At 41.3% G+C, this 25,803-nt stretch overlaps 1 protein-coding gene and 1 long non-coding RNA gene across 5 annotated transcripts; one reads left to right on the top strand and one right to left on the bottom strand.

Annotated features, from left to right (window-relative positions):
• The first annotated feature begins 55 nt into the window (after positions 1-55).
• Positions 56-24,520, top strand: EDEM3 (ER degradation enhancing alpha-mannosidase like protein 3). 4 transcript variants are annotated; one of them, XM_039726242.1, is made up of 21 exons: positions 56-246; positions 1,919-1,964; positions 5,480-5,580; positions 8,042-8,081; positions 8,527-8,639; positions 9,258-9,411; positions 9,897-10,031; positions 10,426-10,531; positions 11,032-11,129; positions 12,353-12,478; positions 13,175-13,258; positions 14,219-14,302; positions 14,484-14,608; positions 15,123-15,288; positions 17,472-17,626; positions 18,384-18,537; positions 19,039-19,233; positions 19,970-20,135; positions 20,521-20,706; positions 21,511-21,525; positions 22,185-24,520. In XM_039726242.1, exons 1-21 carry the CDS (start codon positions 86-88, stop codon positions 22,586-22,588), a joined length of 2,814 nt encoding a protein of 937 aa, XP_039582176.1. In that variant the 5' UTR covers positions 56-85; the 3' UTR covers positions 22,589-24,520. The 4 variants fall into 4 exon arrangements, with proteins under 4 accessions (XP_039582176.1, XP_039582175.1, XP_039582177.1 ...); XM_039726241.1 differs by having other exon boundaries at positions 21,511-21,558; XM_039726243.1 differs by lacking the exon at positions 21,511-21,525 and having other exon boundaries at positions 22,185-24,519.
• On the bottom strand, positions 24,388-25,777 carry LOC120510425. The gene is made up of 2 exons (XR_005629477.1): positions 24,619-25,777; positions 24,388-24,547 (listed from the first exon to the last, which is right to left on the bottom strand). It is a non-coding gene; the product is annotated as an uncharacterized LOC120510425 (long non-coding RNA).
• Positions 25,778-25,803: the final 26 nt, after the last annotated feature.

The following is a 25,803-nucleotide window of genomic DNA, read 5'->3' as shown; positions in this document are numbered from 1 at the left end:
CCCCATTGGCCCGGCGGCGCGCGCTGGGCGGGGGGGGCGGTGCCGGAAGCGGCGGCGGCGCGGAGCGGGCAGCCGGCCGGCCGCCATGGCCCTCAGCGGAGCGCCGCGCTGCCGCGCCGCGGAGCGGCCGCCCCGCTGGAGGAGGCCCTGGAAGCTCCTGGCCCTCGGCCTGCTCTCCGCCTCCTCCGTGCTGGCGGCCGCCCCGGGCGCCGGGGCCATGAGCAGGGAGGAGAAGCGCCGGCTGGGGTGAGCGCCGGGACGGGCGGCGGGCAGGGAGGCAGGCAGGGAGGGAAGGACGGCGGGCCGCGCCGCGCCGGGCTGGGCTGGGCTGGGCTGGGCTGGGCGGCAGCGGGTGCAGCGCTTCGGGACGGCGTCCCCTGTCCGCCCGTCTGTCTGTCCGTCCGTGTGTCCGCCCCCGAACGCTCCGGGGCACGCGTGGCGGCCCGTGCCGGAGCCTGGCGGGGGCTCCGGGCCGGCCCGCCCCGCTGTGGGGTCAGGCCGGGGGCTCGCCGCTCGCCGTGCAGGTCCCGGCCGGGGCTTGCGCGGGGCTCGGGGCTCGGGCGGGCCGAGGGAAGGGCAGATCCCCCCGGGCCGGTTTAACGATGGCCCTGCCGCCCCGAGAGCGCGGCACCCGCTCGCAGGTGAAGGTTCACGCGTGTTCTGCCCGCTCCCTGTGTGTGACCCACGCTGCTCCGGCCCCCCTGCACCTACGTGTGAGAGGCTGAGCGCTTTATCGTAGTTTTTAGTTGAAGGGTAATATTACAACCAAATATTATACATTTTCCTTCATGCAGTGGGATTTTTTAAAAACCAATTTCCAATCAAACAAATTTTGTCTTAATATGTTTCTGAGGCAGTTTCATCGTCCTCCTCCCATCCAGTGGTCCGGTGTACAGAACAATAATGCAGAAAGTCTGCTGGAGAGGCAGTGTGGATACTCTCACAGTTGTTAATCACGGAGTTGTTAAGGTTGGAAAAGGCCTCCAAGATCATCGAGTCCAGCTGTCGTGTATAAGTTGATATTTAACTCCAGTGTTTACAGTTACTGGGCTTTTCCATTATGGGCTCTCAGGATAATTTGTGTGTGCAGTCTTTTATATGTTTTCTTCACCAGGCTGCACAAGGAGTTGAAATTTCATTCCCCAATTTGTTTTAAAATTTTTGCATTGCACTTGAAGTATCATCTGATGCCCCAGGCGTGTGCAGGCCATGTCCTGCTGTGGTTTGTGTTTGCCTGTAAATGTTAGTTTTCAGCAGTTTGTCTGTGTGCTGCATCACCCAGCAGCTCTGTGTGTTTATCTGGGATTTTTTTGCCTGCTGCTACCTGAGAGGCACCTGGGAAAAGCACCATCCTCTACTCTTTTGATGCCTTAGTGCACTTGATGAGTTAAAATTACTTCTTGAATTTCCAAGTCGTTGAACTAAATTGGATATTTACAATATAATTGTGGCGTTCCTGGCTCTTTTATGTTCTGTCTTATCAGCAGAGATTGTGAATTATGTTGATGGTAGAAATTAGCATCCTTTATTCCTTGCAGGGCTCCTTAGTGAAACAGTTAGGAATGATCAGAAGTAGTGCTGTGTCTTAAAAAAACAATGTGGATTTTTGGGAGTTTTTATGTGTAGAAGCATTTCTGTCCTTTCAAACACAGGAAACAAATGTAAGGGTTTTCTTTAGTATTTGCTTGCCAAGAAATAATTCCATGTTAGGTGAAGAAAGAGTCTTTCCTTTCTGGGGTGGACAATAGGAGCTGAATCAAGAAAAATTATTATTATATATTTCATTTACTTGAGTAGAATATGTTAGTAGAAGACCTGCACCTGCCGTTCAGACATTGAAGTGTGATACATGTAAGATGGTGTGTTAAAGGCCATTGGGAGACAGACCACTAATGCTTTTTCTTTTTTTCTTTTTTAGAAATCAAGTGCTTGAAATGTTTGATCATGCATATAGCAATTATATGGTAAGTCAAATACTTGTTTGGCGTTTTTCAGAGGAGTTGTTGCTGACCTGGGGGAGAAAGCAACCTACAGTACATGACATTCTATAGAAATATCTGGGAAGGAGTGGTGAAAATGAAGCTAAAATAAACAGCACCTATAGAGCCTTCAGAAAGACCACAAGTATTACTTTCAGGAGGGTTGTGATGGCTTTTAGAGTGGTAACTAAGAATTGCTTGTGGTAACTCTTCTAATCCATTCCCAACCTTTCCCAAACCAGTTCATCTCATGTCAGGCTGTCAGCAGTAAAGTATTTGGTTTGAAATTCCAGGAAAATGAAATTTGGAAGAGCTGTCTGTAGTCATTACACTCTGGAGAACACAAATTGATCTTACTTATTTTGTAGGTAAAAATTGCATTTAATGTTTCTTCAGTGGTAAGCCATGTCAGATGCAGTTTGGGTGTTCTTCTACAAACTTTGTGGAAGAGAAAGGGAATGTGGTGCCATATCCAGGCATTCCAGGCTGTGCCCAGGGTGTGACTGTCATATGACCATGGGCCATGCTGGCTGTGGTTTCTTCTGCTCTGACTTGTGATTCCTGTGCAGGTGTCCTCCCGTTCTGCATCTCTGAGCCCTTCCACACACCCTGCTCTGCCTCTGTTTACAAAAGCTTAACAATAAATGGCTACTTGGAGTGGACTTCCTCAAGCAAAAATCACTTTCAAACATTCTATAAGTAATACACTTCTGAGGAGAAAGTGTGGATGTGACTAAGATAAAAATAAAATATTAATTCTTACTGGCTTCATATGGACATTCTTGCTCATTCTTTGTGGCTGTTACAGAAACCCCTCTGAAGTTGCATCAGTTCCTGCAGCACAAACTGCTCTTCCCTGCAGCACAAACTGCTGTTTCCCTGCAGCATCTTGCCACATGTCCCAGGTTCTGTGTTATGGTTTAAACTTTAATATGTAATTCAAACTAAAATCTTAGGAGTTAAAACTTCATACATCATGGGAGAGATACAGGACTGTGGAGTGGACAGAAAGCCAAGCCAAGAGGATTTTCAAAGGGGTGCAGTTTCTCCTTTTAACTTAAGCTCTGTACTTTTGAAACCTTTAGCAGTTAAACATCAAGGCTTTTTGGTCATAATTTTCGTAATCTGGTTCCATGAAAAACACTTGGCTTTGATTTCCTCAATGGAAAATTTATGTGTTTGGCAAAATTGGATAAAATATTACAAGGAGCTGTGCTTCTACTGTTCGTTGTGTGATAAATTGGCAGCTGGTAGGGGTCTTGCCACATCTGAAGCAAGAAAATTCTGTTTGAAGGAGAGAGAAAACTTCAGCTATCCTGGGAACTTTGAAGCCAAAAGGATATTTATTTGCCACGTATGCTGGAGCACTAAACAAACAGAGAAATGTGACTTGCTTGTTTAAAGTTGAAGAAAAGATTAGAGTACCAGACTTGATTCTGACAACAGGGGAATGAAGTATTTTTGCAGGTGTTTGTGAAACAGCCAGCTGAAAAGTTTTGATTTTCTGTTTCTATTAATACGTATTTTAGACATGCGTATTTAGAAGACTGAAAATTCACGTTTGATTGCAAGGGAAATTCCCTTGCCTTTTTTTTTCCTAAGTTGTTGACAGAAGCTTTGAGAAAAAGCTGCTGGATTTTTTTTATTCCATCAACAACATTTGTAATAATGGGGATATTTTTCTTCTTGGTTGTCAGAACACGTGAAAATGTCAGTCACTTGAGGCCAGTGACAAGTTGGGAAATAGCTCAATCCAATAGCTGCTTATTTTCTGCTGTAGGCTTTTGTTTTTCAAAATGCATCAAGTTCTTTATTTGTAAAGCTAAAAGTTTATTTTTCCAGATTTTTTATCATTTCTCTTATCCAAAATTTAAGTCAGAGATCTCAGTTTTGACATTGCTTTTGTTGTGGACTTCTTTAATCTGTTTTTCTGAATACTTTGCAGAGATATTCAGAAACATCTAAGCTGCATTAAAATGATCTAGATTCTGCTTTTTGTAGTTAAACTTGAGGAGAACAAAGACTTGAGCAAAGACCAAAACACTCAGGAGGGTGGTATACAGGGAAACAAACCATCAGTTTCAAAAGAAATTGCTGCAAGAGCTGTTTATTTATAGAGGAATGTTCCTTTTTTATTTTTATTTCATGCTTGAATACAGATTATTTTTGTACCATATATTTGGAAAGATTTTGAATGTGTTTACTTGCAGTTTCAGTGCAGCAATAGAAGTTTTTTGTCCTGCCACATAGTTAGTTCTCCACTAGAAGTCAAACTGGAGACCTCAGTACAGCAGCCAGTTTCCTGCTGAAATCAAGAGAAAAGCTCTATCCCAAACCACTTGTGTTCAGTTTCTAGACGAGGCAATTTCATGTTAGCTGGAATTAGATATATTTAAGATTCATTGTCATTGATGTCAGTCTTATATTTGTTATATTTGTAAAAGCTCAGTCTTGTTAGTTGGTTTTTTTTTTTTTGTGAATGTTATCTTTTATGTCTTATGTAGTAATTCATCAATGTTTTGTTTGAGCTTCTGAGTTCTCTTACCTGTCTTGACTGTCACCCTCAGCCAGGTGAGTTCATTGTGCAGAGTCCAGTGGAGGGCCATCAAGGTGATGGAGAGGCTGGAGCATCTTCCCTGTGAAGAAAGGCTGGGGGAGCTGGGGCTGTTCAGCCTGGAGAAGGGAAAGCTCCAGGGAATTTAACAAGGGAGAGAGCTTTGATTGTTCAGCCTGGAGAAGGGAAAGCTCCAAGGAATTTAACCAGGGAGAGAGCTGGGGCTGTTCAGCCTGGAGAAGGGAAAGCTCCAAGGAATTTAACCAGGGAGAGAGCTGGGACTGTTCAGCCTGGAGAAGGGAAAGCTCCAGGGAATGTAACAAGGGAGAGAGCTGGGGCTGTTCAGCCTGGAGAAGGGAAAGCTCCAAGGAATTTAACAAGGGAGAGAGCTGGGGCTGTTCAGCCTGGAGAAGGGAAGGCTGCAGGGAATTTAACAAGGGAGAGAGCTGGGGCTGTTCAGCCTGGAGAAGGGAAGGCTGCAGGGAATTTAACAAGGGAGAGAGCTGGGGCTGTTCAGCCTGGAGAAGGGAAGGCTGCAGGGAATTTAACAAAGCAGGCCATCAAGAAGACAGAGCCGGGCTCTTTGCAGCAGTGCTCAGAGGAAATGGGCATAAATTGAACTGCAGGAGGTTCCCTCTGAACAAGAGGAACACTTTTACACTGTGGAGTTGACCAGGTACTGGCACAGGGTGCCCAGAGAGGCCATGGAGTCTCCCTCTGCAGATGCTCAGGAGTTTTCTGGACATGGTGCTGGGCAGGTGGCTCTGGTGGCCCTGCTCCAGCAGAGAGCTTGGACAAGATGAACTTTGGAGCTCCCTTCCCACCTGCAGGGCTCTGTGGTGGCCGTGCAGGTTCTCTGAAGAGCAGCATGATGAGGATTCCTTTGACAGGCTCCCAAGGGTGGCTGTGAGCACTGTAACTGATTCCCCTGTTTTGTTCCCAACAGGAGCATGCGTATCCAGCTGATGAACTCATGCCTTTAACTTGTCGTGGACGAGTGCGGGGTCAGGAGCCAAGTCGAGGGGATGTGGATGATGCCTTGGGAAAGTTAGTGTCTGAAATGGTCACTGTAAACATCTAGGAATAGAAGTACAATTGGCAGCCCATAAAACTTGTTTGTTCAGTTGATATGGCCAGAAACTTCCACTTGAAAGAAGTGGTTTTATTATTATGAAGTTAACTTACACTTGTGTTTTTATTATTGTGAAGTTAACTTACACTTGTAAGAAGTGTTTTTGTTATTATGAAGTTAACTTACACTTGTAAGAAGTGTTTTTGTTATTATGAAGTTAACTTACACTTGTAAGAAGTGTTTTTGTTATTATGAAGTTAGCTCATGTGAAATCGGACCTTAATTAGAAGAAGAGAATTGACTAGTGAATGAGATCCAAAGATTTTTTTTAACCATTCTCCCAAGCATTTTCCATAGGAAAACCTTCCAAATGTGGGCTGACATTTATGGTATTAGTAGTACAGGTTATAAGGGTAATGTTGTGCTGAACAGAACAATAAACGCTTTATCCATGATGCTGGGAAAATAAATGATATTTAAAGTGCTTTTTTTTAAGTAGAAAGTTTTCTGAAAACAAGCAGTCAAATGATTGTCATGTGTATGATAGCCTGAGGCCTTTGTCAAAATATAAAACATTATTTCAGACATGGAAATGTTTTCTATTCTTTCTTTCACGGGAGCTGGTAGTACAAAATACTGATCCTTTGGCTAGCAAGATGTAGATTTAAGGACTGGCTTTTTCCATATTAAATGGAATAATCAAAGGCAAAATTGACCTACTCTAAATGCATTTGTAATTGATACCTTTGAATATGTACAGTTCATAGATCAAATTCTTTAATAACAAATAGCAGATTTTTTTTTAATATCACTGTTTAATGTCTCTAAGCACAATAGTGTTAATCAAAGCTGAAATCCTTCTCTTAAACACTGCTTCTAATTTCTTCAGGATATTTGGCATGTTATTTTGCTTATGTTTTCTTATGTACAAATGTTTTTTAGTCTTAAGATTTTCATCTAATCCTGCTGCCTTGGAGGTATCCAAAAATCCAGCAGATGAAAAGTGTAATGAAAGTGTGTTTTGAATCCATTCTTTTTAATGGCCTCTATTAAGAGTGACATACTAGCATTTGAATAAAAATACCTTCTAGCCCCTTAGATGCATTAAATTATTATATGTATTATTTTTTGTATACAGGCTTTATTCTGTACCTTATAGTTGCATTATTTGTAGCAGATTTCTTATCTAATCCTTTTTCTTGCCAGCTGCCTCATCAGTTGTGTTCTCTGCCAGTCTTTGCAATCACAAAATGACAGGGTGAGGCAGCTGGGTCAGTTCTGTTTCCCTGGAGAACTTAAGAGCCTTCCATATAGATGTGAAATGCATCATTTCCCTCCTTTTGTACTGAAAAAGTTGTGAATTTGTTAGGCAGTTGTGCATAGTCGTTAGTTAATCTCTGTCTCCTGTAAAACATCACTCAGAGAATGCCCTTATATCTTTACAAATTAAAGACAATTATAATGTAGGAACACTTAACTAGAATTGTGGTTGTCACATGTTGCCTACAAGGTTTCAGTCATTTGGCACTTACTGAAATCCTTGGTGTGTGCTCCTCAGTAGGCAATTTTAACTGTTCCAAAGTGTTCAGTTTTAACACCATCATGTTCTGTAAATTCTATTCTGTGTTGTGGGTGTGTCTTAGACATATTTAAGAGACAATTATAGATATAATTCCTGGGATGGGGAAAGGTCCTCTCAACTTGGGATGCACTGGGACAGCCCTGGAGAAAACCTCTGATCCTTGTTAGGATCTTCTTGTTTCAGACACTGTGGAGCTGACTTGATGTTCTCTTTTCATGGAATAAACACAGAATCCCAACCTGCTTTGGGTTGGAAGAGCCCTTAAAGCCCATCCAGTGCCACCCCCTGCCATAGGCAGGGACACTTTCCTCTAGCCCAGGTTGCTCCAAGCCCTGTCCAGCCTGGCCTTGGACATTGCTAAAATAGTTCTTTATTTTAGAATAAATAAAGTAGTTCTTTATTTTAAGCCTACCACTTGCTAGTGTTGGAACAGTTTTTGGTATGAGAAATTTAGCTTGGAATGGCTTTTGATCTCAACTTTTTTTTTTTTTTTTGAAAGAGCAAGTGAAACAGAGGCTGGAAAACAACTTAAACTTTTATGCTGGGTTTCTTGATAGATTTGATTTGAGACAAGAAATAAAAATTCAATTTGCTTACCAGAAGTTAGAAAGCCTTGCAGTAAATAAATGTTTCTGTAATCATAGCTTCTTTGTCAGCTCCTATTCTGGTCACTAGCAAAGGGGTGAAACTTAGAAAGAGGTTTTGCTTCTAAAGATGTTGAGTACAACTGATTGTTTTGCAGCTGGTGGTCTGTGAGAATTTAGTTTCTTCCCTGGTATCAGTTACTATTAAAAATCACTTAATTCCTACACATACAGATCTATAGTAAATCTGTTTTTAATTTTCTTTCATAGGTTTTCACTGACCTTAATTGATACTTTGGACACTCTTGTGGTAAGCTTAATCTGTTGATAAGCTTTGATAAAACAAAGGGATTGTCTTCTGATGCTCAGACTTATTTTTAGATTTCTTTTTCATGACTGTTGATCTGTGGCTCTATTTGAAGTGACTGTTGCTTGTGGGAACTTTGAAGTTGGAGGATGAGTTTGGAGTTGGTTGTAATAACTCCAGCAGTTCCTTCACATTCCATTGATACTTTTTATATTGCATTTTTTTGGCTCTAACTTAACACAAAAGGGTTTCCTATCCCTTATAGTCTAAAGCAAGAGGCTCCAGTAGGGGTGGGCACCTCTTAATAACTACTGATGTATTTCTGGTTTAAATTGTATGTTCATATTTCTTGGGTAACTTTGTGTGCACTGAAATATCCTGTATGCAAATACACTGTGACTGCATTAGCTATACTGGAACTGAACACCTGCTCACTGTTGTATTCCAGGTGTTAAATAAAACCAAAGAGTTTGAAGAGGCTGTAAAAAAAGTAATAAAGGATGTTAATTTAGATAATGACATAGTTGTTTCTGTCTTTGAAACCAACATAAGAGTCCTTGGGTGAGTAACTTTTGTTTTCAAAACTCCTAAAAATGTGGATTTTAGGCAGTGTCTTTAAGACACCTTCCAGTGCTATTCCACCTGTTTGAAATGGTTGTGCCTTTGTCAGTTTGCCTGACAGTGGTTTTAAAATGCAAGGCAGGACTTGCTGCAGTGGTGCTGGATCAAGCTGCCCCCATCTCACTGCTGCAGGCACAGCTTTGCTGATTAAGAACCCCATGTGCATGCTGAGGGAGCAGGGGATTTGCTTTAGAGAAACAGGCTTGCAAATGCCTCTGTTCCATACCTGATTTACCACATTCTGATACCTGGGGTCATAGATTATTTCAGCTTGGAAAGGACCTCTGGGGCTCAATGCAGAATCAGAGCATGTAATTTCAAGTTATTATGTGCCATTTTGGAGGTCTTGGTTGCTCTTCCTGTCCAATATTGATGAATCTATGAATCCAATGATAAACAAGAAGAAATGCTTCCAAAATGCTGGTAGCTAACCTTGATTATCATGGGAATTGAATCAGCAGTCTGAAAACTAGGGTCACAGTTATGTGTGTAGAGAGCTGTCCTTGCTGTTCAGATGAACATACCTTCTGAGATGTGGATAATTTCTCTTGTGTTTAGAGGTCTCCTAGGTGGGCACTCAGTGGCAATAATGCTGAAGGAAAAAGGTGAATATATGCAGTGGTACAATGGTGAACTCCTGCACATGGCAAAGGAACTGGGCTACAAGCTTTTGCCTGCTTTTAACACCACTAGTGGTCTCCCTTATCCAAGAGTAAGTTCTGTTTCTCTAATGCAGGATTACAGCTGTAATCACAACTTCTGTTGTTTTGATTTCATATCTGTTTCCAAAATCATTTCTATATTTATTAAGTGGCCAGAAAATTGAAAGCTGATAAATTGTAGTACTCTAAGAGCCAGGAGTAGTGAGATATTTACAAAACTAAATTTCCAGGAACACTTGTGATGTTCTGAGTTCCTGATTTGTTGCTAAAAAAATTGCTCAGATTAGATTTTTAGTGTATTCTCTTAATCAAATGTCTAGTGAACCAGGCAATAGGTTCTTGTTGGGGAGGGTTGAGATTTTGAGTATTTTTGGATAGTTCTCTGTGCATGTCTAAGTTGGCAGAAGAAAACCAAAGGGATCTGTTTTTTCTTGTCTTTAGAAAGAGCATAGATTATATACTTGCTATACAATCACAGGGGTGTAAATTCTTTCAGCTAGGAAAAATAAATATATTAATCTCTATTTTTCTCTAGGTTAACTTAAAATTTGGTGTAAGACATCCAGAAGCACGAACAGGAACAGAAACTGATACGTGTACAGCTTGTGCTGGTACCTTGATCCTTGAGTTTGCAGCTTTAAGCAGATTCACAGGAACATCTATATTCGAGGTTTGCCTTCCACAATATCTTATTTTTTGCTGTAGGTCTTTAGCATAGTGTTTACATTTTGTAATTTTGGAAAAACATTTCTGTGTTCATGAAATGGATGTCTTAGCGGTGTTGCACAAAAGCATTTGTATATGTTGAGATTTGTAGTGTTTGTGGGCTTTCTTGTAAGGTTTGATTTCTTTTTAATCATTTTTTCTATCACAGGAAATAAATTTGATTGAAAGTAATTAGAGTAATACAGAAGTAAACAAGATAAATATTCTGAAGATCAGAAGGAGTTCTGAATTAGACATGAAACATCCTATTTCTTTCCTGGCATCTTAACTGAACTAGCCAGCAGAATCAGAGAGTTCAGTGTCTGTGTTTCCCTAATTCCCTGTTGCTGTTGTTGCAGGAGTATGCCCGGAAGGCTCTGGATTTTATCTGGGAGAAGAGGCAGCGCAGCAGCAACTTAGTGGGGGTCACCATTAACATCCACACTGGAGACTGGGTCCGCAAAGGTGGGGCTGACCCACCCCAGGGGGACTCACCACCCCAGCTGCTTCCCTGCCCTGCTCAATGTTACTGGCACAGGCAGTGAGAAACCTGCTGCCCCAAAGCCTGGCTCTGCTCTCAGAGAGCAAGGCCCTCTCTGGTAGAGAAAGGGGTTTTGTTCATGGCAAAGTGTTCCCTGATCCTCTTTAACGCCAAGAGGGAAGTGCCTTGGGATGAATTTTTGAGACTTTGCTATAAATACATGGGAAAAATATAAATAGGATGGGAGAATGATGTCCTGTGTCTTCAATGCATGTCTGTCCATATTATTGTGTGCAGTGGTAGTACAAAGCCTTTGGCATAGACACACAGTATTGTGTCTCTGCTTCCATCTGTGCCTTAATCCCAGTGAAAAGAGGCTTTTCCTTTCACTGGAAGAGCCTTTAAAATTAAAGTGGGAAAATGTGGAAAATACCCATATTGCTACATAAAGTAAACCCACCTTTTTATTTTCACCTGTTCCTAGATAGTGGAGTTGGAGCAGGAATAGATTCATACTATGAATATTTATTAAAAGCCTATGTCTTGCTGGGAGATGACAGTTTCCTGGAAAGATTTAACACGGTAAGTTAACACCTTGCTCAGGTTTGTGCCTTCTGCAATACAAATTTCAGAGTAATTGTGTTGTCAGCTGTTAGCCTGAGAAGAGATCTGTAGTAAAATTTCTGTGACTTCTGCTGTGCTTAGTGCCAGCTCTTTTTACTGAGGGTTTTTGCTAATCTTGGATGATTAGCTGTCACCTGAGCAGTTATTTTAACCCCATCCAGTAAAAATCAGGGCCTTCTAGGTCTTTATCCATATTCCCAGTATGGGAGAAGCTGTATTTCCAGACCAATACTGCAAATGTTTCTGTAAAAGAACGTAAGGCCCTCTTCTTCCAAGCCATTGTACAATTTCATTCTGTCCCGGAGCAACAGAAAAATCAAAGTGTGGATGTTGCTTTGCACTGCAGATCTTCAGGCCCAGTATACATATAAGTATACAAGCTGAAAACCATGCTTAGTTTTTTTACATTCATAAATTACTGAGCAACTTGGTCAGCATCATAATTCTTTCATAAAAACATTATTTATTTTGAAAATAGCAATATTCATTGAAAATAGATCATAAAATTATTTATATCATATAGCATGATTTTTTAATTAGAAGTGGAATAATTTCATAGTTAAAGTTGTAATACTTTAGGTGTAACGATGATTTCATGGCCCTAAGGAGCAGCCCCCAGTGTTACATTTTCCTTGAGCTAGATCTGTTAAGTGTTTCCTGTCACTTTGGCTCATATGCTCAGGATTGCACCTTCTGAAAACAAAGTTCAGGATTGGAAGTCAGCAACTGGGTTTAGAAGTTCTTCTGAGCCATCCAGTCTAGCTGCTTTGTGTGGGTTTTTTAACCTCCTTTTCCTCCTGAGATCCATATGCTTTGGAATTCTGTTGTTCAGAGAAAGCAATTTCAGCTTTCTTCAGGGTGCTTTAAAATTCAGCCAAAACAAATGTGCCTTAACTGTGATATTCCTGTTTTATCACATGGCTGCTGGATATACTTTTGTGTATATGTATTCCTTGGAAATGTGGAAAGCTTTGCAAGTGTAATACTGTGGAGTTTTTCAGTATTTACTACACTTGGTTTTAGTTTGCAAAACAAAGAGATTAGAGGCACTGCCAAATGTAGCAATGATTGGGAATGTAGTAGTGGTTTTTCCATTCAAATACAAAGCTAGTCTGGTTATCTGTCTCTCTTTTGGAGAACAAATTGATACACAAACTCCTGCTTTTCCTGATGTTTGGCAGCACTATGATGCCATAATGAGATACATCAGCCAGCCACCTCTTCTCCTTGATGTTCACATTCATAAACCAATGCTAAATGCTCGGACCTGGATGGATTCTCTGCTTGCTTTCTTCCCTGGATTGCAGGTGAGGTGTAAAACCCGTGTAGAGATGGTTTTAATAAGAAAGAAATTAGTAACTGGGTTTGGATGTATGATTTTCAAGTCAAGCATAGTAATTTGATTTTCAAAAATACTGAGGGAACATCCCTGGAGGTGTCCAAGGCCAGGCTGGACAGGGCTTGGAGCAGCCTGGGACAGTGGAAGGTCTCCCTGCCCATGGAATGGGATGGCACTGGTCCCTAAACCTAAACCATTCTGATTCCATGATTTCTGTACTTAATCTTCCAGTCACTTCAATGCTATGATGCAGGTTCATGTGCTTTTCTGGCTGTGTTGAGTGTCAGGACAAGTGTGTTCCTGTAATTTGCTTCCTTCACTCCTAGTCATGAAAATACTCCAATTAAGCTGCCTTTTTACTAGTAACTGATTTTCTACTTTGTGTGCCATTGACATCTTTAAGGTGAACTAAATGACATTTTCACTCCAGTTCTCTATAAATGTCAGATGTCCTTGTTCTACATGGGCAGTAATTTTAATGAGTTCACTGATTTTGCTTAAAAAGCTCTTAAGGAGCAGCTGTAACTTACACTGATAGGGATTAATAATTACAATATGTAGTGACTGCTCTGTAGCTTTACATGAACACACCATGAGTGTGTTTAACCTTGAGTATTATTCCTATGCTTGATGAATTAGTGTTACTTTTATTGTTTAATTTTAGGTGTTGAAGGGTGATATTAGACCTGCTATTGAAACACATGAGATGCTGTATCAGGTTATAAAAAAGCATAACTTTCTTCCAGAGGTAAGGTAGTAGTTTCTTCATATTTTTAAATCAAAAATTTGTATTTTTGATTGTGTAAACTGATTCTTACATCAATTTGAGCAGTTGCAGATGCCTGTGTGAAAAAACAGCAGGTATATATGTTATTAAAATCAGAGCCTCATTTCCACAGCATTCTTCTGTGAATTGCAGTTCTGCATGTCTGACAGCTGAGAGGATGTTCTGAAATTTTGTATAATGTCTTTGAAAGTCAGCACACAAACTTACTGCAGATGCTGCAAGTCTTTGAGCAAGCCCATTGTGCACAGAAAAGCTTGTTTACCTGCTGAAGTGTATGTCTTTAATCTGTGATGACTCAGATTATATTTGAAAGCTTCTGACTCCAGGTTTAATTTTGACTTTCCTCCAGTGTAAGCTTATTTCTGCTAGAGAACATTTTAATTAACATCACATTCACCTAGTGTGGTTATTGAGAGCAAAGAATGCTAAGCAGTGGAATGACTGTTTTTTTGAGGGCTTTTAAAATGGTGTCATTTGGCTCTTTTTGGGTTTTTTGCTTGGTTTTTTTTTGTGTTTTGTACTTATGAAGGAAACTTTAAAAGGTCAGGTAGTTGTATTTAAGCCAACAGACCATCCCCTAAGCAAAGACTTGGTTTAAACCTTATATGAAATAGTGAATATATGACAGAAGTGGCTTTTCCCAGTGCACATTAAGAGTGAATAGATAGACTAGGAAATTTTTACATATCTGACTTCTAGCCTGTGGTATTAATTTAGAAACAGCTGCTTCACCATCTGTCAGTGTGCTGTGACACTTGACTGCCCTGGAGGTGTCAGGTGGTAGGTACATTTGCAAAAATGGTGTTTCTCAAAGCTAGGCTGGTTATACAGTTAACATTGAATTCAATAGAATAGAATTCATAGAATTTGGTTTGCATTCCTGCATTTATTTTATTTTTGTCTGTTCCTTTTCATCTTCAGGCATTCACAACAGACTTCAGAGTTCACTGGGCTCAGCATCCTCTGAGGCCTGAATTTGCTGAAAGCACCTACTTCTTGTATAAGGTACAGTCACATTCACTCCTCTGACCTTTGAGCACTTTTTCTTGCACCTAGAGTTTTGTTGCTGTTTTATTTCAATACAGAATTGAGTAGCACATCTCCAGCTTAACTTATCCACTGGAGCCAGTTTAGGATATAAACAAGATGTAATGGTTATAAAAAAATTTTTTCTTTTATTTCATAGGCTACAGGAGACCCTTACTACCTAGAAGTAGGAAAAACCCTCATTGAAAACTTGAACAAGTATGCCAGAGTTCCCTGTGGGTTTGCTGCCATGAAGGATGTTCGTACAGGAAGTCATGAAGACAGGTAAAGCTTGCACAATTATTTTTTTAAATATAAAAACACAGGAAAAAAATCATATTTCCCTGTGTAATTGAATTAAGATATGAGGAGCTGTCTGTCTTCAGTCTGGTAATAAAGCCTTAAATACCTGTTTGTAATTGTATTGAACTGTAAGTGCATTGAAACAGTCTGTGCACTGTTTCAGTAGGGTTACAGGGTGCTCTAGAAGAATATTTTCAGTTTAATACCCTTTCATTTGTCTGAGAGCAATAGATGAATTACATTCAAGCTAAATATACTTCAAATCTGTAAGTTTGTCAGGTGGTTTATTTGTTTTTTCTGTAATGCTGTTTTGTACTGAATGTGCTGAATCATTTCCCTCCAAACACAGCTTCTTCCACAACAGAAGGAATGCTAAGGGAATTATGTCCAGCAGTAATAGTCATGAAGTCTTCAGAGATGGAGAACTAGGAATATTTATTTTACTGATGTTCTAGAAATGAGATCTCCCTAAAGGACATCCCCTTTTTCTCCACAGGATGGACTCATTCTTCCTGGCTGAGATGTTTAAATATCTGTACCTTCTCTTTGCTGATAAGGAGGACATGATTTTTGACATTGAAGATTATATCTTCACTACAGAAGCTCATCTGTTGCCACTCTGGCTCTCCACTACAAACCAAACCATCTCTAAAAAAAATACAGTATGTAACAGCTCCAGTCCAAATCAGTTTCTGTGGTACACTTCCCTTTTTTGAGGAGAAATGGAAATAACATCAGGAAAGATCATAGTTTGAGGAAGTGCACCAGTTTGAACACGTTGTTTAATAGGCACTATTTCATATTAACAGTGCAGTCACAAGAGTGGGAATAATGACTGGATTCTGCACTGCTGAACCTTGAGATAAAAGACAGGAATTATTAGCAAGAGTCTAAAAGAAAATCATTCCTCACTTCTGTATAAATTGGAAGATAATACAGTAGGATATGTTATCCCCATCTTTATTTTTTGTTATTTTTTTTAAACCTAAGGTTTTCTTTGTTTCTTGTGAACAAATTGAGAGGTTTTTTGAGACAGCTGTGGAGTTAATTTGACAAGGTACAGCTGCAGACAGATTAGGGATGTTTAATCACTTTAGTCCATGCAGTAGGCACCTATTGCATAAATATGAGAACAGTTGTGGGTTTATAAATTACTTAACCTTCCAGAATAACCTGGAGTGATACAGCTGTGCCATGAAGCATCATAAATCCTCACTTTTTTTTTTTTTTACTTAGTGGTCAACAAAGTGACATAATTTGTCTGTAAGGCAATAAGAAAAAGGAAGAAGAGAAAGAGAAAATTATGTCTGGGACATCAAGGATAGAAATTCCCTTATTTGTGCCTCTATTTTTAACATTTTCTAAGAGTTTTAGAATAATGCCTGGATCAGAGGAAAAGGCTTATATTGTGTGTCAAACCATATATCCTGGAAAAATAACTGATGGACTTTAGCATTAAGCAGTGACAGATTTTTAGTTATTTCATCTTAATGTCAAACACTGGTTATGTTTTAATGGGTCATGGGTTTGGTGTTAAATGTTCCTTCAGGGTGGAAATCCCACATCCTCTCTGAAATGTTCCTTCCCTGAGGATTTATCTTTCTTCTTTGAATTTTGGAAAGAGGCTGTTTTCTGAATTAAGCAAGAAGGGTCTGAAGGAGCATGTTTTGTAACTTTTTCCCCCAATATAAGAATTTAATACCTTTGAGAAAGGCAGGGTTCCCACAGCTGTTGCTGTTTTAAGTGCTGGCCTAACTTGTTTTGTCCTATTGAGAACTGCAAATGGTAATGAAAAGCCAGTAGAGAGGATAGAATAAATTGTTCAAATGCAGTTTTTTAAGCTCTTTGAGTCAAAGCTGTAAATGGGCATAATCCAAGTAAGAAAAGCCCACTGAAAATGGTTTCAGGTGGCTGAAAGGCTGTGACGTCGGGTGTTCCTCTTTTATGGAATTTTATCTCAACAGATGGAATGTGCAAATGATTTTTAACATAAATACAGTGCTATTAAAACAAACTGTGAGAGGGATACTTGGTACTATCAACCCAACATCCTGTTTGTATTTGCTCTCATAAACAAGAAAGGTCATGTCTTAGTAACAGCCCTTTAGGTCCTGGGTTTTAGGGAGCCTTTAAATACTTGATTTTTCATTGGCCAGTGTGTTGCAGACAGGAGGGGTGAGTCTTCTCAGGGGTGGATAAATACTGCATTAATTTTTATGGGTTATGAAATGAGCTTACCAGTTATCTATAGCCAGTTATTTGCTAAGCTAAGGACATGCTAAATGTGGCTCCAAACCACCAGACATGTTCCACATGGTTTCACATGTTACAAACCAGCAATTTGTGCAGATGTTCACTCTGCCATCTTTCCTGAAAATAGAAATTGTTTGAATTATATAGAGATTAAACCTTGCTCATCCAGACTTGCAAGTCTTTGTGGCTCCTGAGGAGGAGAATCTTTTGTTCACATGAAAAGATGTGACATTTTTAGTAAGAATGACCTAAAGCCTGCAGCTTTAAAGCCAATGTCAGATGAAACCAGAACTACTCCCTTTACTTGTCCAGCACATAAAATACAGGGCACTGGCTTTGTCATGAGCAGGCTTGAGAAGTACTGTCTACCAGCAGAGGATTAGCTGTTTCTGGAAAAAAAATCTAGAAACTATATATGAATTTAGTAAATTACAAATTAGAATGAGTGTTGTATTCATCTGTTCCAGGGGTTGCAGTGCATTGGCTCCCCACTATTGCACTCAGCCAGGTGACTTAAATTAGGATTATCTGTTGATGTTCTTTATGTAAAAACATAACCTGCATTTTTTTTACTCTGTATCTTTGATTTTAGAGCACAGAGTACACAGAGCTGGACGACAGCAACTTTGACTGGACCTGTCCAAACACCCAGATCCTCTTCCCAAATGACCCCATGTTTGCCCAGAGCATCCGCGAGCCGCTGAAGAACGTGGTGGATAAGAGCTGTCCCCGGGGCATTTCCAGAGCGTAAGATGGGTGTTTCCTCTCTCTTAGCACTGCACTGAGTGGAACAGGGTCTGCTCTGCAGGCAAGGAGAGGCATGAGGTGTGCTGGAGCTGGCAGTCCTTCTGGGATGAGCCAAAGGGATGATTCCTGCTCACGGGAAAAATCGCTTTGGATTTCTCTCGCATCCTCAGCAAAACTTAGTTTGTTTCCAGGTGGAATTAACAAGTCTTTCAAAGCAAAAGGAGCTGAATGAACTGCATATCTTGGCTGCAGCTCCCACTTGGAGTATTGCAGGAAATGTGTCTCTCTGATTTGTAATATCATTTCTGCAGTCTCCTAAAAAATTCTGAAAATCTTCTTTGTAGTAAGGAAATTATGCTGCCACACATAACTGCACCCGTTTTGAGGAATTTAGGGCAGTGTTAAGGCTGAGGAAGTTTGTCCTCCTGACCACCTCTTCTATATTTGTACTTAATGAATAAAACTCAGTATGGGGCAAACTGGGTTTGATCAGTGTTGCAATAATGTAGATTATATACAAGTGAGAGTATATAGCAGTTTTGTTACCAATACTTGGGAGGGAGGTTTTGCACTATAAAATTATTGCTCATATAGACAACTTTATAAAAAAGGTAACTTGATTGAGAAGTTGCATTCCACTGAAGCTTGCACTCAGTGTACCAAGAATTCCAATCTTGTGATGACAGGGATAGCACTTGAGTCCTGTTTCAAGGATAATCTGATTTTTAAAGCTTTGATCTCTGATGTCTTTTGGCAGAGAAGAGAGTTTAGGAAGTGGACCAAAACCACCGTTGAGAGCCAGAGACTTCATGGCCAGTAATCCTGAGCACCTGGAGATCCTGAAGAAGATGGGAGTCAGCTTGATCCATCTGAAAGATGGACGAGTACAACTAGTGCAGCACGCAGTGCAAGTAAGACAAGCTGGCAGGATTTTATTTTTTAGAGCTCTCAGCAAAGTCCTCTTAGCAATGATACTTGACACCTGGAGCTTCAGGAGGGACAGCCACCCTGTGGAAGGAGGCACATGGATAGCTGGGTATTGTAGCTATATTAGCAGGCTGATGCTTGTTAATATTTTGCCTCAGCAACACTTTTAACTAATATTCCACTAAATTAGGTAGAGGCTGCTCAGGTTGAAGTGATGGAGCCAACAGCATCTTGGCTGAAAACACTGCTTTCAGTGTGAGATACTTCCATCTCTTTATGAAGTCTATATATTGGTATATTTTCCATTTCCTGGGTGGTGCAGGTGCTAAATCTTTTGTGAAACGATGCTTGAGTGGAAGTGAGCATCCACCCTGTGTGTCAAAGTCTTTGTAGCAGTGGTCCAAGCAAACACAACTTGAGTTTCTTTTCCCCCAAATCCCTCAAACATTTAAGATAAAATTGTTTATTGATTCTTTCCTCTGCAGGCAGCAAGTTCCCTGGATGCAGAGGATGGCTTACGGTTCATGCAGGAAATGATTGAACTCTCCAGCCAGCAGCAGAAGGAGCAGCAGCTCCCTCCTCGTGCTGTCCAGATTGTTTCCCATCCCTTCTTTGGCAGGGTGGTCTTGACTGCTGGGCCAGCACAGTTTGGGATGGACTTGTCCAAACACAAAGCAGGGGTATGTGAGATGTGGGTGTGTCTGTTCCTTTCCCTGTTGCACAAGCCTCATCTTTACAGTGCTGCTGTTGTTTGAGGGCATCCAGCTGATCCTCCAGGTGATCAGTTAATTACAGTGCTTAAAATGACAGGGCCCAGTGGTGACAGTGACAGCAGTTACAGTATGGGGTGAGTGCCTTATCTGTCTGTGCTCTGCTCCTGAGTCATCAGCCATGGTTTGGGATTTAAAACACATGCACAGCATGAGTTGCAAAGCAAGCTTATCCAGTCTGCAGTGCACAGCTAAGGAGATGGTGATTTAGGGGAAGTTTCCCTCCCCTGTCAGCCAGGAGCTGGCAGAAGCTTTTTAGAGTTAGAGCAAGTTGTTCTAATGAAAGCTTTTCTAGAATGTAGATGGAAGAGGGCAGTCCACAGAGGCAGGGTCCCTATGGGAAGCAGTAGGAAAACCCATGTTGCAGCCCCAAAGAGGAGTTCCATACTAGCAGTTCACAGGAGAAAAATTTCCAAAGACAGCACTTCCTGGGTGTAGACAATTCACACTGATTATGAGAATTAATTTTTCATTCAGTCATTCTGTGCTTCTTAGAGCTCCAGTTTCAGGGCACAGATTGTCTGCACTGACACAAGACAACACTAAATGCAGTAGAATGGCAGAAGGAACAAAAATACTTGGGAATCTTCCACAAGCATGACCATAATGCTCTAATTCTCTCTTTGTTTTTGTTTTTTCCAAACAGACAAGAGGATTCGTTGCAACCATTAAGCCATATAATGGATGCTCAGAGATCACTAATCCTGAAGCAGTGAAAGAGAAAATTGCTTTGATGCAAAGAGGCCAGTGCATGTTTGCTGAAAAGGCACGAAACATTCAGAAAGCTGGAGCAATAGGAGGCATTGTCATTGGTAAATACAGTTCCAAGTTCTTAATTTGTGGAAATGTAACCTAATTTTACAGATTTGAAGATCCAGGGAAGCTGACAAGCTTTAAGCTGAGAAGCACAGCAATTGTGCTTTCAGAAGATGAAGAGATGTTTGGGGTTTGTCTTGTTCTGTGCAGACACAGATTGGGATGAGAGGTTGTCAGTGTTTTTGCAGACTAAAAGTTGTTACTTTAAGGATTGCATGGTGCTGTCAGTATTAACTGCTGAGGAAGAATGGGGATAGAAATGAAAAGTGGAGGAAAACACACCAGGCTGGGGTTTGCTGTGAAGTGACTGGGCAGGGGAGGCTGTTCCATGTTCAACTGATCTAACAGGAACTTTGCCCTTCCCTGGTGTTCTCTGCCTAGATGACAACGAGGGCAGCAGTAGTGACACAGCCCCTCTCTTCCAAATGGCTGGGGATGGCAAGAACACAGATGACATCACCATTCCCATGCTCTTCCTCTTCAACAAGGAAGGGAACATCATCCTGGATGCCATCCGGGAGTATGAGGCTGTGGAGGTGCTCCTTTCTGATAAAGCCAAAGACAGAGGTAAGGTTAGAGGTGATTTATGTAAATCTAGCTCCACTGTGTGCTGTGGCACAGTGGAAAATGGACAGGAATGATTTGCACTGCAGCCCAGAGGTGCTGTGGTTTTCTGTTTGACACTGGAATTAGTTTTTTTATTAAGCAAGCCATTTTCTGAGAGATATCCTTGATATCCACTCCCCCAATGAGGTAACATCCAGAAATGCTGTTCCTAAATGTCACTTTGGCTTATGAGAAAATCCAGCCTTTTGGATTCCTTTTGAACCCTTTTTGTCATCAGCTGCTTTGAAGTAGCATCAGGAACAGCATGTTTCCATGCCCTACATTGTGAGCATCTCTCCCTCAGCAAGATCCCCAGTGACATTCCTGGGACCCAAAAGGAGAGAGACAAGTGCTAGAACTATTTTGCCTATCTCAGGAGAAGTGGTTAACATGAGAAATAAGGCTGCTGACCTCAGATGTTTCGTGGCTGTTCTTGTATAATGCGAGAAAATTGCAAGCTAATACATTCCCAGTGGAAATGCTTGAATGCAGCAGAAAATTCCAGATTTTCCTTTTGTAAGCCTTCCTTGTAGCACTGCTGTGTCCAAGCAGAGTAGGTAAGAACAAGTATCTAGAAAATCAGCCTATTTGCAAAGGGGATATGCCAAAATATTGCCTTGTTTCTTCCTAACTTACAAATCCCTCCTGTTTATAACTGTGCTAAGTGCTCTGACAAAATGCTAAATACAGGGTAGCTCTGCCTTTGAGAGTTTGTAATCCATATCTGCTTCTTCCCCCTCCTTGTGCTTCCGTTTGGAATCCCAGCAACAATCTTTAAAGGTAAAATGATTCCAAACTACATTATTGATAGCAGTAAGTATCCCATGTCAACAGTGGCATGTGCAGTTAAATTCCCTAAAAATCCTGAAATATCAGTGTCATGTTTAGAGCCATAAACATCAAACCCAGAGAAATCTGCATGACTAAATTGGGCAGCTGTTGGGAGCTAAGCTGGGACGTGGGAGACGTGTGTTACTTGCTTTGAGCGGGGAGGCTCTGCCTTTGGCTCTCTCAAATGCACAGTTCAGTAAACTTAGGAAACTCTGTCCAGCTCCCAAGTGCTCAGATGTGGGATCCTGGTGGATCTGGGAGTGCTGTAAAATCCAGCATTAAAGTTCAGTGCACGCAGTGGATATTTGCTTAAGGCTGAAGGAGGGTAACTGGCACTGACCCACAAGTCACTCCTGAAGTTTGAGGAATCAAAAAGAGCCTCAATGCTCTGTTTGCCCTCATTTAAAATGTGTTTAAAAGGCTTCCCTCCTATCCCTCTGTAAAATATATTCATCAGTACTATTAAATTTTCATATCACTGGGAAGTCTGCTCTTCCTTGAAGAAATAAGGCCAAGGGACGTGACCTTGATTTTGAAATACATAATAAAATGTTGCATTCCTACGGTTGTTTTAGGTTTTCTTTTTCTTTTTTCTTTCCCTTTCAAAGACTTGGAAATGGAGAATATGGACCAGAAATCATCTGAAAGTGATTCACACAAACCAAATTCCGAGGAGGCTCCTTCAGAACCTCAGGATGCTGGAGCAGGCAGTGAGGAGCCTGAAGGAGGAGGAGAGAGCTCTGCAGTTGGTGACCCTGACCCCTTGTCTCCTGCCAGCACAGCCAGTGTTTCCATGGCAGATGAGGATCCCCACGCCTCTGGAGCTGCAGAGGCCAGTGCTCCAGAGCCAGCATGCACACCAGGGCACAGCCAGCCTCAGGAACAAAACACCCAGACAGAGGCCAGTTCCAAAGCTCACTGGGATAGTAAAGTCCAGCCTATGGAATCCATATTAGCAGACTGGAATGAAGATATAGAAGCATTTGAAATGATGGAAAAGGATGAGCTATGACTTGTAATAATAACTTATTTGTTAATAAACAAATGGAGACCTCTTTGGGTAGAAGTGAGGCCCTGATATCCAAGAAAACATATTCAGTATTGGGATGAGCAACCAGGTGTCACCTGGAAAACAACACAGAATTCCAGCACAGGCTCTTTGTATGTTTTAATTTTTCCTGTTTAAAAATGGGAACGTGCAATCAAAGCATTTGGGTGGCCCCGTGGCTGGTGCTGTGCCCCAGGCAGGGAGGAGCCTGCCTCCTGGGGCTCTGGGAAGCAGGTGAGCAGGGTGGGGTGACAGGCCATGGAATGGTTCTTGATGGGGCACCCCTACTCCTCCCCAGCTGAAAGCCTTCCTTACAGCAGCAGGGGAATTGTTTCCAGGTGTTTGCACAGCTGGAAGCAGCCTGGTTTTGTCTGACATATCACAGTGCTGCTCATCTCTCCTTGCACCCCTTTCCACAAGGGGACGTGGGAGTTCCCCTCCTGCTCTGCTTGCAGCTGGAGGAGTTGTACAAACCAAAGGCAGAGTGTGAGCAGGTCCTGCTGGAGGCTGGGCCAGCCGTGGGGCACTGGGAAAAGGTGTGGGAAGGTCCTGCTGGAGGCTGAGGGGAAGGCAGGTGTTGAGTCCCAGGTGTTCCCCTTGGCCTCCCAGGTGGAAAACCTCCAGTCTGCCCCAAAATCTGAAACAGTCTCTGAAAGGACACAGCTCCATTAGCTGTAACAAAACCTTTTTCTACAAGTTTGACTTCCAGCAGCTTGACTCCTCGTTCTTTTTATATACAACTTGTGGATGTGGTGTTTCAGGCAGGGAGGAAGAGCAACAATTCTGGCTGTTGGGTCAATAGTTCAGAGACCAGGGGTGTTACCCCAGGCTCTGGAGTTTGTTACAGGTAAGTGGGAGTTCAAATTTGTTATCCACATTATATTTAAGTAAAAATGGGGAAGTTTAAACAACATAGAGGCATTTTGACTGTGGCCAAAGAAACTGCCAAAACCTAAATAACTTGATTTATATAAACTGCTTTTAGTGACTTGTGGTTCAAAAAATGGTTTTATATTAAAGATGAAATGAACACTGCCTATATGCTGCACCAGGCTAAAAATGCAGGTTTATGTTCATCATTGCAATGGAGTAAATAAACAGGAAGCCCCACTCTGGACTGCACCTTTGATTTAGCTGGTGAAATTACACATGCTGAATATGCAACTGTTAATTAGCACAGCCATACTCTGTATTTATACTCTGTACAGTGAGCAGGGCAATCCCAGGCATGTTGGATCCATGTACTCAGCCACACTTGCTTTCAAAAGTCTCAGAATGCACTGGCACCTTTTGAGAGCATGGCAGTCCATCTAAATATCATCCAGAACTTTAAATCACCAGGGTAGGAGGGAATTCGAGGAGGAACAGTGAATAAGTGTCCTTTGAAAGAAATTAGCTCTTAAATGGAGTTGTCATTCCTTTGCACAAGTAACTGTCTGGAGGGTTGAAGCAGCTGGGGGTTTTCAGTTGGGAATGGTTTTATTTATGGTTTTGTTACATGAGTTCATAGAAGGCATTTGACCAGGGGAGCCTTGTGAGTGTCCTTGGTTCCTTGGAGAGCCAGGACACAGCCAAGTGGAGCATCAAACCATGAGGTGCAGATCAAACCTTTTCACTCAGAGAATTCTGTTGATCTGCCAGTGCTCAGTGCCACAAAAGGAGCATCTTTGTTCCCATGCTTTTGGACATGGACATCATCTTCCTTCTTGGTAGCTCTTTTGGTGGAAATAGAGTTATTTTTATATCCTAGAGGCCTCTGGTCATTATTATCTCAAAATAGCAGGTTTTCTTTTTTTTTTTTTTTACTTGCAGATTTAGGTGTAGATGTCAAATTTTATTAAAAGGTTAACTTTCCTTGCCATCACTCATCAGCTCATTTTTAGGAACTGCTTTCTCCACCTGTTATTAGAGCAGAGGCATTACCTTTCAGGGATCCCAGATTTAGGGATTTTAGGAACTGCTTTCTCCACCTGTTATTAGAGCAGAGGCATTACCTTTCAGGGATCCCAGAACTCCATATGGATTTAGGGGGCAGCATTTTGGTGGTGGCCTACCTCAGATTACTGTTGCCTCCTTCCTTTTGAAGTGGTTTTTGTTTCATTTAGTTGTGCTTCACCTTTGAAACCATCACAAGAGCCATAGCTTCGTTTACAGAACTGAATCAGGCAAGGTTGACCTTTTGGGAAAGAGGATTAAATTGGGGGGACAGTTTTATTCAGGTTATTTTCACTTTGTATTTCCTTAAGAGGACATAGGCTTTAGTTTAACCTGTTCATATCACTCTGGAAATAATTCAGTTTTCTGTTGCTATCATCTTCAAAAGCAAAAAGAATGTATTCATCAAAAAGAAAAGCCCTTTTGGAAAGGGCAGAGAGTGTTCTTCCCAAGTGTTTGGAAGTCTGCTCCCTGCATATGGAATATTGCTCATCATTAATCAGGAATCACCCTTAGAGTATAGCATTGTGCATTTCTTTGTATGGTATTGAACACTGAGGAATTCAGGAATCACAGCTGCAAGTAGCACTTATTCCATGCCATGTAAGTCAGATCAGCCAATTAATTTCTCATTTGATCTTAGAGGAATCTTTTAATTGTTTACATTTATTGTTTCTTAATGAAGTTTGAGAATGAGCCCAGCTCTGGTTCTCCTCCTCCTGCCAGTGTCCCTGAGTAGGCACCAATGAGTGTGTGTTGAGAGGTGAAAAACAGGACATCTTATGCAACAGGCTTCAGTCAGAACATAGAAAACAAACCATTCTGTGAATGAAAATTGTATGTTCAGATTTTATAAGATTTTTGGTTTGGTTTTTTTTTCTTTTTTTAGCCAGACCAATTTACAGCCGTATATTTTCTTATGGAAGATGTCTAATAACAGGTGCTGTAACACTATTGTTGGGTTTTACTCTCTGGTGATAAATGTACCCAATATTTCTAAGGGCAACTATGTACTGTGATGTAAAAGTCTGGGCTAAAATGTACATAATCCGTGTACATAATTGTGTACTTGATTATAACTGCTGATTGTAAAGATTTAATAAAATGTAAATATTCTGGTCAGGCTGTGCTCATTTCTGCGTTGCTGTTGGCTGTGACTTTCAGCAAAGCAGTCACACCAGTCCTTCACTGGCAGCCTCGGTGCTGGAGCCACCCTGGGAAAGCCTGGAATTTTTCCCTGGGAA

Source organism: Passer montanus, unplaced genomic scaffold (genome assembly GCF_014805655.1).
Source record: "Passer montanus isolate IOZ18808 unplaced genomic scaffold, ASM1480565v1 scaffold58, whole genome shotgun sequence".
In the NCBI taxonomy this organism is placed as follows: domain Eukaryota; kingdom Metazoa; phylum Chordata; class Aves; order Passeriformes; family Passeridae; genus Passer; species Passer montanus.
Note: the sequence above shows the minus strand (reverse complement) of the source record. Positions and strands in the feature narration are given on the sequence as shown.